Consider the following 15,684-nt stretch of genomic DNA (forward strand, 5'->3'; position numbering starts at 1 on the left):
GGATTTTTATATTTTTCTTTTCACTACTATTAATTTCTGCTTCACATATTTTACAGCTCTGTTATTTGATTCATACACATTTAGGATTGCTATTGCTTATTTAGACTCTTTTATCATTATGTAATGTCCTTCTCTGTCTCTGATCATTTTCATTGCTCTGACGTCTATTTTTTCCGATACTAATATAGCCATTCCTGCTTTCTTTTGATTAATGGTTGCACGATACGCCTTTTCCCATTAGTTTATCTTCAGTTTGCTTATATTGTTCTATTTGAAGTGAGTTTTCTGTAGACAGCATATGATGGGGTCATATTTTTAAATCCACTCTGCCCATCTGTGCTTCAATTGGTGTATTTGGACCATTTATACTTAAAGTTATTACGGTATTGAGATGTTAGGGCTTAAATCTGCCATTTCACCTTTTATTTATCTTTTGTATTTATTTATTTTGAGATAGGGTCCTACTCTGTCATCCAGGCTGGAGTGCAGTAGTGTGATCATGGCTCACTGCAGCCTCTTCTGGGCTGAAGTGATCCCCCCACCCCAGCCTCTCAAGCAGCTGGGACCACAGGCATGCACCACCATGCCCAGCCAATTTATTTTTATATTTTATAGAGACGGGGTATTCCTGTGTTGCCCAGGCTGGCCTTGAACTCCTGGGCTCAAGTGATCCTCCCACCTTGACTGCCCAAAGTGCTGGGATTACAGGCGTGAGCCACTGCACCCAGCCTCATTTTTAATTTTGTTGGCTTTGTTTTTTGTTTCTCTGGTTTTAGTTTTTTCTTTCTTCCTGTGAGTCAGTGTACATTTTTTTGGAATTTTATTTTATCAGTAGCATTTTAGAGTATATATCTGTATGGCTTTCTTTTTTAGTGCTTGCTCTAGGTAGTATATCATATATATACACACATACTGAATACTAAGTATATAGCATATATATACACACACAAATATATATATGTAGCACATGTATATACATATGTACACATACACATATATAACATACACATATGCAACATGCATGCACATCTAAATATACATATATGTCACGTGTGTGTGCATGTATAATGTTTGAGACAGGATCTTGCTCTGTTGCCCAGGCTGGAGTGCAGTGACACGATCATGGCTCACTGCAGCCTCGACTAACCAGGCTCCAGCCGTCCTCCCACCTCAGCCTCCCCAGTAGCTGGGACCACAGACAGGCACCACCACACCCAGCTAATTTTTAAAATTTTTTTGTAGAGACAGGGTTTTGCCATGTTGCCCAGGCATATATGTGTTACCAATTCTACTGCTGTCAACATTTCACCAGTTGGAGGGAAGAAACTGTAACTTCCTTTATAATTTTTTTACTGTCCCTCATTTATGACGTAGTTGCTTTAAATATTTCCTGAACATTCTGTACACATCAGACAATGCTGTAATTTTTGCATCAGTCATCAATCATAGTTTAGAGGACTCGAGAGTGAAGCCTTTCTATGCACTCACATGTTTGCCTACTATGTTCTTTCTTCCTTCTTGATATTCCAAGATTTCATCGTTATTTCATTTCTGTTTAGAGGACTTAGGCCTTCTCCCAGTGTAGGCACACTGGCAGCAACTTCTCTTAATTTTCCTTCATCCCATAATGTCTTTATTCCTGATTATTTTCACTGGATATATCATTCCAGTTGGCACTTCTGTCCTTTTCAGCACTGAGCAGTTCGGGGCCACGTCCTCCTGGCCTCCGTGCTTCTCGCCTGAAATCCACGTCATCCCTTGTCTCCCTCCTGTAGCATGGGGTCATGTCCCTCTTGCTGCCTGCAAGAATTATTCTTTGCCTTTGGTTTTTAGACTCTTGACTACAATGTGTGTTTGTGTGGATTTCCTTGGATTTATCCTGTTTGGGGTTTACTCAGCTTCTCAAGTATGTAGGTTTTTACTTTTTGCCAAATTTGGGGAGTTTTAGCCATTATTTTTTCAAGAGCCTTTATCCCCATCCCCTTTGTTCTCTTTTTCTGGTACCCTAAGGACATGAATGTTAGGTCCTCCCCATGTCCCACAGGTCTCAGGAGCCCCGTCTGTGCGTCTTCGGTCTGTGTTCTCCCTCTTGTTGGGACGGGGTACTTTCTGTTGTTTTTCTCACAGCTCCGTGCTTCTCTCCCCTGACTCTTTCACTGTGTTATGGTGCTTTCTAGTTCTGTCGTTCCCTTTCAGTTGTCTGCATCTCCCATTAGCTTGGTGGGAACTGGCTTCTCTGTGGAGGCCTTCTATTCTGTTTTCTCATTTGTTTAAAGAGTGTTCCTGCTTGTTTGCTGAAGCATTTTTATGAAGGCTGCTTTCACTTCTTTGTCAGAGGATTCCGACAGCTCTGTCATCCTGGGGCTGACACTGTCTTTCATTCAGTTTGAGATCTTTTGGGTTCTTTGTATAACAGGTGATTTTCTGTTTGAAATCTGGACCTTCTGAATATTATGTTATGAGACTCTGGTTATATAAACCTTCTGTTTAGCTGGCTGCCTCTGATACTTCTCCAGCAGGGGAAACAAGAAGTGAAAGTCCAGGCTTTCCACTCGGCCTCTGCTGGTACCAAGGGCAGAGGACGTGGTGAGGTGTGGAGGAGGCCTCATTGCCGCGGGTGCCAGGGGCAGAGGATGTGGTGAGGTGTGGAGGCCTCATTGCTGCGGGTGCCAAGGGCAGAGGACGTGGTGAGGTGTGGAGGCCTCATTGCTGCGGGTACCAAGGGCAGAGGACGTGGTGAGGTGTGGAGGCCTCACTGCCGCGGGTACCAAGGGCAGAGGACGTGGTGAGGTGTGGAGGAGGCCTCATTGCCGCGGGTGCCAGGGGCAGAGGATGTGGTGAGGTGTGGAGGAGGCCTCATTGCCGCTGGGCAAGGGTGGGGGCTCTGGAGCGCTGGAGGCCTGTGCAGAAACCTCCCTGCTCAGAGGAGGGGGCTCCCTCATTACTGACCCCGCATCGCCTCCACTGACACCAGGGGGCAAGGACTCACCACCTGTGGAGATGAGAGCCCCTGTCCCTGCTCAGCCTGCTCTGAAGCCACCCCGCATGGGGTTCGGGAGCCTCTTGACAGCCTGGTGAGGGTGGAGGTCTAGGCTCTGTACGCGGCCTTTGCTGCGTGGGTGGGGAGGGCCACCGTGTCCTCCGTGGTGCCTGGTGACATAAAGGAGCTGCTGCTCAACATTTCCAGCCTCACTGTGCTGTCCCTTCACCGACCCTTCGGCTGCAGAGAGCAGACTTTTGTTGGGGCCCTTTTCTTGTCTGTGCCTGTTGGCATTTCCGGCTTGCCAGCTTTTCCACTTCCAAGTCTGAGAGACATAGAGAAAGCCCAGGGGTTCACCACCATGCTGTTCCCTGGGTGCCCTGGTCCCTGGCTAGTCTGCCTTTCCTACGCATTTCAGTCTTCTTGTGTTTGTTGTGGATACAATATCCAGGCTGTTTTGTTGTTTTTAGCAGGAAGGATTGGGAAGCGCTGTGTGCTCCATTTCCCAGAAGCAGCAGCCTTGCCACTCCTTTTGTGCACGTGGCATCTGAGAGCACAGATGCCGGAGCTGCTGGGGCTGCACCAGCTTTGCCCTGCTCAGCTGCGTCACCAGAGCAGGCCCTCCAGCCTCTCCAGCCTCAGTCCTTCCATCTGTAAGACAGGGTGATGGTGGCTCCACACCTCATTCAGTTGGAGGGACAAGTAAAGGCATCGGCAGACACCAGCTGCTGAGGACAGGCCGGGCCAGAAGCAGACAGGAGCTCTGTGGCGTGGGGGACACTGTCACCAGTGGCCTCGTTCCCCAGCTGTGCACACGTTGGTGTTGGTTTCCACTGGGCACCCAGGCAAACAGCGTCGCCATTCCGGGCACCTACTTTTTGAATGTCTGTGCCTTTTGTGGGAGAAGAGATTTCTGCAAACATAATTTCTAGTTTAAAGTTGGCAAGTATTTTAGGCTATTGGTACATTCTGCCAGGTCGCCCTTTATAGAGGCTGCAACTGCTACGCACTCCCTAAGCTTCCTGGAGAGCCCTGGCTTCGTGACGACTTCACTGTTGTCACAGCTGCTCTTATCAATAGATGTCTAGTACCAGCCCACGGCGAAGAGAGACGAGCCAGACTCTGGAAGGTTGGGCCGCCTTTCCCTGACCTGCCCTTGCAGCTGTGCTTGCAGCTCTGTCCTCCGGGGATGGCCCTGCATCGCTGCTGACCCATGGGCATTTCCGGAGGGGGCTAACGGTTCTCAGGGTCTCTCCTCAGGAGCACTGGGGTCCTCACACTCTGCTGGGTACCTGTCCTGGCCGTGTACGAATCCCAGGGAGGCCGCACAGGGCGGGGGGGTCTCCCCTAGCTGAGCCCTGCTCTGAGCCGGGCCCTCCTCCTGCTCCTGCAGCTCTTGAGTGTCACCTGTTTCTGTTACTGTAATAATGACAGCTCCTTTCTTGGGAAGGCACCTTGCTTACCTGTTTTTCTTCAAGGACAGCACAGAGCCTAAAGCTTAGTGACTGCCTAGGAAATATTTGTTAAAATAATCAAGTTATTAATTAATAACTGGTGTTACCTCCAGGGTGGATTTCAATCTGCTCCTTGCATTTATGGGTGCCCACGGGTGGGAACCGGGGCTAGAGCAGCTCACCCTGCTCCTGTAGTCCCACCTCCCACGCCACAGCAGGGTGAACTGGCCCCTCACTCACCTGGGCCTCCCAGCCGGGGCCACCCACACGCCACCGCACACAGCACCTTCCCCACGGCAGATGCCTGCTCTGGGGCAGGGCCCTGCTCCACAGTGACACAGCACGTGATACCACAGGCAGCTCTCCTCCCGCCAGCCTCCTGTGTGCAGCTTCAGTGCTTTTAGACCCACAGTTGGAGCTGAATTCTTAAATCCCTGGTGGGTTTTGAGTGAAGCTGAAATGAATAAACATGTTACACACGTGGACAGTATCTATACATGGAATGATTATAAAGTTTGCACATCAAATCACACGTGGACAGTATCTACATGGAATGATTGTAAGGTTTCCACCTTAAACACACGTGGACAGTATCTATACATGGAATGATTATAAAGTTTGCACATCAAATCACACGTGGACAGTATCTACATGGAATGATTGTAAGGTTTCCACCTTAAACACACGTGGACAGTATCTATACATGGAACGATTATAAAGTTTGCACATCAAATCACACGTGGACAGTATCTACATGGAATGATTGTAAGGTTTCCACCTTAAACACACGTGGACAGTATCTATACATGGAACGATTATAAAGTTTGCACATCAAATCACACGTGGACAGTATCTACATGGAATGATTGTAAGGTTTCCACCTTAAACACACGTGGACAGTATCTATACATGGAATGATTATAAAGTTTGCACATCAAATCACACGTGGACAGTATCTACATGGAATGATTGTAAGGTTTCCACCTTAAACACACGTGGGCAGTATCTATACATGGAACGATTATAAAGTTTGCACATCAAATCACACGTGGACAGTATCTACATGGAATGATTGTAAGGTTTCCACCTTAAACACACGTGGACAGTATCTATACATGGAACGATTACAAAGTTTGCACATTAAATCACACGTGGACAGTATCTACATGGAATGATTGTAAGGTTTCCACCTTAAACACACGTGGACAGTATCTATACATGGAACAATTATAAAGTTTGCACATTAAACACACGTGGACAGTATCTATACATGGAATTATTAGAAAGTTTGCACATTAAATAGCCCTTGTATGTTAGCTTCCTAAATACACCTTTATGGGCTCAATACCACTTTGCCATGAGCAAGTAAATAAAGAAAGGAATCTTTCGTTCTGGCCCGTGCACTGTTGCATGACTGGAGCTGTGTTGATGCCCTCATCCTGGGTCTGTTTCGTCTGTGGAGACAAAGAGCGATTGTGGGAGTGGGGGTTCAGGCAGGAGAGCTCACAGGGGCTTCAGAGACGGTGGAGTGGAGAGAGGAGCTGTTAAATGTAAGTGCCCCGAGCCGCCGTGAGCAGCTGCATGCGGGCCAGCAGCCTCTGATTTGCCTTCCTCCGACTGCAAAGTCATTAAATCACATCAAGCCTGGGGCCTGCTTAGAAGCTGTCAGGACCGTCTTCTCTACTGTTCCCCTGATGCCTCCATTGTGAAGACCCGGCCCAGCTCTGAATGCAGGGACAGCACCTGTGCTTCCTGGCAGATGCAGCTCAGAGCAGGAAACCTGGTCTCCACCTTGGGCAGACAGCAACGGTGCAGGCAGTGTGGTTGCCTGGCACCCCTTCCTCCCCTCCTCATGGCCAGGGCCACGGCCAGCCTCCTCCTCCCTTCTTCTGCAGCCCGCCCTTGGGAAAGGATGCTGTGGAGTTAGAGGCGGGGAGCTTCAGGCCTGGCTGCGTCTTTCCCTAGCTTGGGGACCTTTGAACAATTCCCGAGTCTCCCTGCCATGGCTCTTGTGGCAGTACATTGAGGTGGCTACAGATGTTTGTTGCCGTGAGTGCTGCTCAGCCCTCACGTACTTGTCCATCTGCCTGTGGCACTGGCATCCAGGGAACAGCATTCAAGTACATGGAGATTTCACCTGCAGCCTCTGATCCCCCCAGATTCTCTCCAGTGTGACTTTAAGGAAAAGATACTTAGGAAAACCAAAGGGAGCTTTTAGAAGTCAGCATAGCTCCAAGACGGAGGCCTGTTCCTGCTCTGTCTTGGAGCTGACAGTGGCTCCAGCCAATGACCCCATTCCTCCAGTAGCCCTCAGTAAGGAGTGCTGTGTCCCTGACCTCAGTACTTGGCCCACACCAGGGGCTGGGACTGCGTCTGTCACTGCCAGGGTGGGAGACGTGGCCTCGCAGCTGTCTAAGGGGCAGTTTCCAGCAGCTACTCTGCTGCGGGAGAGAATGGAGCAGACAGGTCATGAGGCCAGCATGAGAGCACGGGGAGGGGTTCTGCCTGGCCACACCCTGCAACTAGACAACACTGCGCGCCCGCTGGGCAGCACAGAAAAGGCTGAACAGACCAGCTGTTGGCGGGGCCGTGGAGGAGCTGCAGCTCTGTGTGCAGCTGAGGGAAATGTGGATAACAGAACCTGGAACTCGGTGCACTTAGGGGGATGTAGATAATACAACCTGAAACCCTGCGCTGCTGAGGGGAATGTAGATAATAGAACGTGGAGCTCTCTGCACTGCTGAGGAGAATGGAGACAATAGAACCTGGAACTCTCCACTGCTGAGGGGAATGTACATAATAGAACCTGGAACTCTGCACGGCTGAGGGGAATGTAGATAATAGAACCTGGAACTCTGCACGGCTGAGGGGAATGGAGATAATAGAACCTGGAACTCTGCATTGCTGAGGGAAATGTAGATAATAGAACCTGGAACTCTGCACGGCTGAGGGGAATGGAGATAATAGAACCTGGAACTCTGCACTGCTGAGGGGAATGTAGATAATAGAACCTGGAACTCTGCACTGCTGAGGGGAATGTAGATAATAGAACCTGGAACTCTGCACTGCTGAGGGGAATGTAGATAATAGAACCTGGAACTCTGTGCACTGCTGAGGGGAATGTAGATAATAGAACCTGGAACTCTGTGCACTGCTCAGGGGAATGTAGATAATAGAACCTGGAACTCTGTGCACTGCTCAGGGGAATGTAGATAATAGAACCTGGAACTCTGCACTGCTCAGGGGAATGTAGATAATAGAACCTGGAACTCTGCACTGCTCAGGGGAATGTAGATAGTGGAACCGCCGTGCCGCGGTCTTGAACAGTTTCTTAGGAAGTTCCACGTGCCGCTTCCACAGGATCCAACCGTTGTGCTCCTAGGTGGTACCTGCAGGAAATGGAAGTGCTTCCATGAGAAGAACTGTGCACAAATGTCTAAAGCAGCTTTACTCGTGTATCCCCCCTTGCATACAGCTCAAATGTTCTTCACTCGTTGAATGGAAGAGCCAGTGGTGGTTTTTTCCCACGATGGAATTCTATACAGAAAGGAACTGTTTATATGCTCAGCAGCGTGGATACATCTTCTATAAATACTAAGAGAAGCCAGACACAAAAGAATACTTATGACATGATTCCCTTTATGTCGACTTCTGAAAGTCCAGGAGTGTATAGTGACCGCAAGTGGGCACCTGTCGGCGGGCAGTGGCGGGTGGAGTGGGAGCACGGACCACAGGGGACCAAGGACTGCAGGTTCCTGTGAGCCACTGTGGGACAGCCCCAGGGGTATACACGGGCAAGACTGTCACACTGTAGACTTGAAGTATGTGCAGCCTATTAACCATCAATGATACCTTTAAAAGGCCATGACACCACATTACACACGCAAGGTTAAACGGTGAGTCGGTCTGTGCCACTGCACGGGGCCATCAGAGCTCTCTCTGAGCGCCTGCTCCCCTGGCCCGGCCCCTCCTCCTGCACAGCCCCGGGGCCTCTGCGCCCCTTTGACCTCAGCCTCCTGGGCTGTCTCAATTGCCCTGTGCCTGTCACCCAGTGGGAGCAGCCCCTGAGTCAGGACGTCCACACAGCCTGCCTTCCACAGAGCACCACCAGCCTAAAATCACCACAGGGTCAGAATCTAATGTAAGGGGGGTTTATTCAAAGGCAGTTGGAGGCTGGCCCACCCGGAAACACCAGCTCCAGAGGAATGGAGTCCCCCCTCTGGAGTAGGGAGGGGAAGGGTGCCCTCGGGCAGGCAGAGGCGGAGGCTTTTAGCAGGACCGCGGCGTCCTTCCTACGAGGTGGGCTCAGTCACAGCGTTTGATGGGTGACAGACAGTGCCTGCTTCAGGAAAAGGTACATTTAACCTGTCAGAGGGTGCGGCAATCACCGTTTCCTGTCTTCTGGTCCTTGCAGATCAGGACAAAGGGGAAGTTCCTCTGCAAGGGTCATGAACTAAGAAGGCAGGAGGTTTCTGCCCCTGGCATTGGTTAATTCTCTCCAGTCATTGTGCAGATCAAGGAAACAGAGTGCATTAGTCCCTGGCCTGAGAAAGGGGAGCTGTAAGCGCACATGAGGGGAGCAGTCCCGTCTCTCACGGGGCGTGAGGGGCGCAGTCCCGTCTCTCACGGGGCGTGTGGGGCGCCGTCCCGTCTCTCACAGGGCTTAATGTTCCCAGACCGTGTGCATGTTCACACCTGGGAGGAGGGGAAGCAGGCATGGTCTGTGCGGCAGGTCCAGCCAACCCACAGGGCCTTGGATGAGTCTCTGCAGCTGAGGCTGGCACTGCCAGGGCTGACCCCAAGGCTGCGGCTAAATTGGGCTCCCAGCACTGGCCCTGTGTCCTCCGTGAGGAGATCTGCACCCCAGGTCTATGCATGGACTGTCCCCACCCCCAGGCCCCAAGCTCAGCTCCCTTCAACCTGTGTGTCCTCAGGGCACCTTCACTCCATCCACCTGGGTCTCCCCATCTTAGTGACCGTCTCCACTGTGGGTGCCAGGACCCTCTCTACTTCCATAGCTGTGTGTCAGGGCCACTGTGTGAGCTGAGGATCAGCGCAGGGAACTCTGGAGAGGGGAGGGAGTCCTGGGGAGGGGAGGGAGTGCTGGAGAGGGGAGGGAGTCCTGGAGAGGGGAGCCAATATTAACAGGGAAGCCCCATGAGGAGGGACCACGATGGAGGGAGGACTGAGTGCAGGAAGGAGGGTGTTCTAGGCCCGGGCGGAGAGGGGAGTCTCTAGGGAGGAGAAGTGCCGGGGGCTTTTACCCTCAGGGCCTATGGCAGTTGGGGGGTGGTGGATGAGGCCTTAGACTAAACTCTGAGAGAATGGGATGTGGAGAGTTGTCTTGAGCAGGGAGGGAGTGGGGAGGAGGGAGGGGGCTCTGTTGCTGGTTGGAGGCCTCCCTGGCACCTGTCACAGCAGGGGCTGGAGGGTGGGGCAGGACCTGGGGGCAGTGGGGGTGGAAGAGGATGCAGAAAAGCTCAGATTGTGCCTCACATGGTGGGTGGGGCTGCTGGGCTTGTTAATGCATGGGATGGGGTGGGTCAGGAGTCGTGCTGGTCACATATGTCAGATGTGGGTGTCTGAAATCCCCGTGGCCACAGCTGTAGGCTGCATCCCCTGGGAGCTGGGGTGCAGAGTGTGTTCTGGCGTGAGGCACATCTGGAGATGGTGGTCCACAGACCCCCTGGGCAAGTGCAGACAGTGGGGAGGAGGTGGGGGCCCCGGGTACAGACGGGGGGCAGGGGGAGGCAGGAGGGGACCCTGGGTATAGACAGGAAGGGAGGCAGGTGAGGGCCCCGGTTATAGACAGGAAGGGAGGCAGGTGGGGGCCCCGGGTATAGACAGGAAGGGAGGCAGGTGAGGGCCCCGGGTGCAGACGGGGGGGGGGGGGGGGATGAGATGGGTGGGGACCCAGGCCCTCACGGATGACTGTGCCTGTCTCTTCTCCCTGTCCCATTGCATGGGCTAAAATGTGCTAAATCTCCAGCACTGGACGGGACAGAGGGAGGGACCTGGATGGACCAGAGCTCTGCCTGTTTCTGGAACACAGTGTGGGGAGGGGCGGGCAAGCCTCAGAACGGGCTCCATTCTGAGGAACGGCCAGTCTCATGGGGCCTTGGATGCCAGTGGTCCAAGCATGGGCTGCTGCAGGCTCCACTTCAGCCCTTCATTTCCTGGTAGCCACTGAGCTGCCCCCATGGACTCTGGGCAGATGGCCAGTGTTAGCTGGGAAGGACAGCAGCAGCCGCGGAGGTGGCAGCAAGGCCAGGGCACTTTGCAGAAGGCATGGATGGGTAGGTGCCTAGGGAGAGCCAGAGAGTGGCTGACGCCTCGTCTACCCTGGCCTTCCGAGTGGTCTGCAGCTCTGGGAGCTGCTGACTGGAGCAGGGTAGGTCCTCTGGGGCTCTGGGCACTGAGTCCCAGGTGACCCACACGGCACAGGATGGCCTCTCACTCATGCTGCCCTTGCAATGAAGAGAGGCACAGGCTGCAGCTCGCTGGCCTGTGTGACTGATAGAGGCTGACAGCCTGGAGCCCCAAGCACCCCTGGCAGGAGCTGACCCACTTTCCCTTCCCTGGGCTGGAAACCTTGACGTAACAGATGGCTGCAGGGCCCTGCTGTCCCTCTGATGGGGAGGAGAGTTTTTAATTAAAAGGGAGGCACAGAGCTCCAGACCAGCCACACCGAGATGCAGTCCATGTGTGCGGGTCCATCAGCACCCACAGGTGAAAGGGTACAGCCAGGCTTATCTCAGGGTGCCCGTGTGCGCACAGAGGTGCTTCTCAGGGGCCACGCCATGCATTTGAACTGATACTCTGCTCTCCTTTCTGAGATCTGTCTACACGAATGCACTACTTAGAATGAGTCACTGAAGCAATGGTGTGAGCTGTGCTGTCCAGCAGAGCTGTCCGCGCTGCCAGAGACGGCCTCTCTCCGTGCTTTTCCCCCAGTGGCTGCTGCCGCCCACACGAGGCTGTTTGGCACTTTAAATGTGCTTGTGGATGTTTAGTTTTAAACTGAAAAAGGCACATGTGGCTGTCGTGCTGCACAGTGAAGCGAGAGCATTCGTATGCAAGGATGATCTTCGGAACCCTTTGTGCTACGCGAAGTCCTCCTTAAATGCAACGTGAAAATCCTTGTCCTTCAAAGTGTCATTTTATTACAAATAATAATGTAATAAAATTACAAATTAATACAAATACTATTACAGATAACAATTTGTAATAAAATTACAATAATTTTGTGATAGTCTGAGTGTGTTGATGAAATGACCCATACATGTGTTTTTAAGCACAGGTGTAGACAGCGTAAGCGCGGGTGTAGACAGCGTGTCACTTTGTCAGTGCAGAGGTGCGTCCCTGGCTGTGGCTCCCATCCACCCCCTGACACCTTTGGCTGCTCTTTGCAGATCCTCCTTACACACCACACAGGCAGTTGGAACGGGCTTTACGTCTGTGTTATCTTTGTGTTTTTCTTTTAGCATATTTTTTTAACACAACTATTTTATTGAGAAAAAAGCCCTTTGCCCTGACTTTTAACCCATAGCCGCCTCTTCTGTGTGAACCAGCTGAATCAAAGGGCAGTGTCCAGGCAGCTCGATTATGGTGGGGGGTGCAGCTTCACAGGGTTCTGTTCCTGGTGGGTTTTGCAAGCCAGCCCCCTCGGTGAGGTGTTGCCCTTCAGGGAAGGACTCGGGATGGGGCTGACTCTGCAGAGCCCAGTACCTCGGAGCAGGGTCCCCACCGTGCCACACAAAGTCACCCTGACTGTTGCACGAGTCCCTCACTTCCACTACCATCATTCTTTGCTGGTCAATCATAAAATGAGGCCTTAATTTTGCCCAGTGGGCTCCGTCAACTCACTGAATGATGGTACACAGTAGTGACACGATGACTACAGACAGCACTGTGTGCGTGGAAGGCACTTGCCGAGAACTGCCAAGGACACCAGCCGTTTGGCAGCTTAGTTGATGGAGACTAAGTCACATGAGAGCATGAGGGGATGAGGATGGCAGGCTTGGGATGTGAAGGGCCGGCTCCCACACCCTGGTGAGGGGACTCTGGCACCCCGTGACTGTGTGTTGAGGCCACAGCAGAAGCAGGGGGCAAAGCCCCAGGGCGCTGGGCCTGTGAGGTGCGAGTCCCCTGAGCCTCACAGGGGTAGCTCCTGCCAGTCTCCGGCTGCTGAGAGAGGTGCTTCTGTGACCCTGGGCAGATGCAGACCTTGGCCAGGGGCTGCGGTGGCCTGCCCAGCGTCAGGAGGGAGGCAGCCGTGGGGCCTCCCTGGAGACCTCTCCCAAGGCCCTCCCCTGAACTCCCGTGCACCCTGTGCCCAGCAGGCGAGGCCTGGTCAGCACATGGCGGGTGGGCAACCCCATTCTCCTGCCACCCGGGAGGCCGGAGTGGGAGCGGCCCAGGACACCCCTGGATGTGCGTTGTCCGTGAGACTCTTCTCTAGCAGCAGCTGTGCCTTCTCTCTCCAGGTGACGCCTTCTGGGCCCCATCTGTCCTTCCTCACAGCACCCTCAGCGCCTTAAGCCACCACCCTCAGCCACAATTTGGCAGAAGGATGGAGTCCAAGGTCTCAGAAGGTGGCCTGAACGTGACCCTCACCATCCGCCTGCTGATGCATGGAAAGGTAAGAGGAGCCGCCATTGTCTCTATAGGAAAGGTGGCCGCGGCAGACAGAACCAGAGATGCACTACCTGGGCCATTGGCACTGTAGGAAAGGCGGCCGCGGCACACAGAACCGGAGATGCACTGCCCGGGCCGTTGTCTCTGTAGGAAAGGCAGACATGGCACACAGAACCTGACACTGCCTGGGTCTTTGGATCATTTTTTAATCTTATTTTAAGCAATCTCAAACTTACAAGGCAGTTATAGGTACAGCCCCTTTGAGACAGTGCCAACCTGATATCTTCTGTGTGTTTCCTACAAACAGGGACCTTCTCCAGCACAACCACACACAGCCATCAGTGTCAGGGCACCCACACAGATGCGTTCCCACCACTGGCCTCCCTTCACAGCGGCCGCAAAGCATCCCCTGGTCCCCTGTCTCAAGTCCCTTCCACCTGGAGTAGGTCATCGGCTTTGACTGTGCAGTTGGCACTTTCTGCACAGCGTGTGTGGGGCACCCATGGCTTGGTCTAGGTCTCCTGGCCGTTGGCAGGAACGTGGCAGCAGCTCTGTCCCGGGGTGTGCCTGTCGGCCGCTCCCAGGAACCTGTCCTCAGACTTTCAGAGCATGTGTTTCTATCCTCTGGGAGTCAGGTTGCTATGTTCTTCCCCGGCTTTTCCTTCCATGACCACGTGATTTGCTCCGATGCCCTCGCTGCCCCTGCTTTGGCCAGAATCCCAAGGCCCGACGAGTCCCTGTTCTATAGCCCCATCCTGCTCTTTGCTCATCTTGTCTTCCTTGTCCCAGTCCTGGAACCAGCCACTGCCCCAGCAGCTCCTGTGTGTGGTGGCATGTTCTGGAAGCCAGGGTGCATGGTGCTCCTGGGCTGCTGTGGGTCCCGGGCTGCACCCCCGCAGAACACTTCCTTCCATGTTCAGCTCCCTATATGGAACCCCAGTTCCAGCCCCACAGCACAGGGTCCCCCAGTTCTTCCTGCCTCAGGTGTGCACCATGAGGAATCCAACTGCCAGTATCTGTGCGTGGCCTCCCGCCGGGAGGAGGCTGGCGGAGGCTCTGAGCTCTAGCCCCACAGCACTGGCACATCCTAGATTTCCAGAAGACACGGCCTCCTCCCCAGGGGAAGGTGGTGGTGCCCACACCCAGAGCATTCATTCCTGCAGTGGAGACAGAGGGACCTGCCTCTCCAACTGTGGGTGTCAGGAGCCAAGGCGCATGGTAGATGGGGCTCTCTGTGAGGCCAGGTGCACGGCCCCATCTCCAGCAGCAGCGGCCATGCCACCCAGCTGCACTCTGTGGGGGAGGTGCCTGATTGACGGGGGCCCCTCCCTGTGTCCAGTGTCCTCCTCCCTCCACGGACCCCTCTGCACACCATCCTCACAGCCTCCCTCTCCCTCCACGGGCCCCTCTGCACACCATCCTCACAGCCTCCCTCTCCCTCCACGGGCCCCTCTGCACACCATCCTCACAGCCTCCCTCTCCCTCCACGGGCCCCTCTGCACACCATCCTCACAGCCTCCCTCTCCCTCCACGGGCCCCTCTGCACACCGTCCTCACAGCCTCCCTCTCCCTCCACGGGCCCCTCTACACACCGTCCTCACAGCCTCCCTCTACACACCGTCCTCACAGCCTCCCTCTACACACCATCCTCACGGCCTCCCTCTACACACCGTCCTCACAGACTCTCTCTGCACACCGTCCTCACAGCCTCCCTCTGCACACCATCCTCACGGCCTCCCTCTACACACTGTCCTCACAGACTCTCTCTGCACACCGTCCTCACAGCCTCCCTCTGCACACCGTCCTCACAGCCTCCCTCTACACACCATCCTCACGGCCTCCCTCTACACACCGTCCTCACAGACTCTCTCTGCACACCGTCCTCACAGCCTCCCTCTGCACACCGTCCTCACAGCCTCCCTCTACACACCATCCTCACGGCCTCCCTCTACACACCGTCCTCACAGACTCTCTCTGCACACCGTCCTCCCAGCCTCCCTCTGCACATCGTCCTCACAGCCTCCCTCTACACACCGTCCTCCCAGCCTCCCTCTGCACACCGTCCTCCCAGCCTCCCTCTACACACCGTCCTCCCAGCCTCCCTCTACACACCGTCCTCACAGCCTCCCTCTGCACACCGTCCTCCCAGCCTCCCTCTGCACACCGTCCTCACAGCCTCCCTCTACACACCGTCCTCCCAGCCTCCCTCTACACACCGTCCTCACAGCCTCCCTCTACACACCGTCCTCACAGCCTCCCTCTGCACACCGTCCTCACAGCCTCCCTCTACACACCGTCCTCACAGCCTCCCTCTGCACACCGTCCTCACAGCCTCCCTCTACACACCGTCCTCACAGCCTCCCTCTGCACACCGTCCTCACAGCCTCCCTCTACACACCGTCCTCACAGCCTCCCTCTGCACACCGTCCTCACAGCCTCCCTCTGCACACCGTCCTCACAGCCTCCCTCTGCACACCGTCCTCCCAGCCTCCCTCTGCACACCGTCCTCACAACCTCCCTCTACACACCGTCCTCCCAGCCTCCCTCTGCACACCGTCCTCCCAGCCTCCCTCTGCACACCGTCCTCACAGCCTCCCTCTGCACACCGTCCTC

General features: G+C 54.1%; 1 protein-coding gene across 50 annotated transcripts in view; it reads left to right on the plus strand.

Annotated features, from left to right (window-relative positions):
* Positions 1-15,684, plus strand: part of PCBP3 (poly(rC) binding protein 3) — a 310,671-nt gene that overhangs the window by 249,554 nt on the left and 45,433 nt on the right. For all 50 annotated transcript variants that reach the window (XM_055105323.2, XM_055105313.1, XM_055105322.2 and 47 more), the window contains one exon: positions 12,921-13,075. In XM_055105323.2, coding sequence (XP_054961298.1) covers positions 12,921-13,075 — 155 coding nt within the window. The remainder of the gene's footprint in view (positions 1-12,920; positions 13,076-15,684) is intronic.

This window comes from Pan paniscus, chromosome 22 (genome assembly GCF_029289425.2).
Source record: "Pan paniscus chromosome 22, NHGRI_mPanPan1-v2.0_pri, whole genome shotgun sequence".
Lineage (NCBI taxonomy): Eukaryota > Metazoa > Chordata > Mammalia > Primates > Hominidae > Pan > Pan paniscus.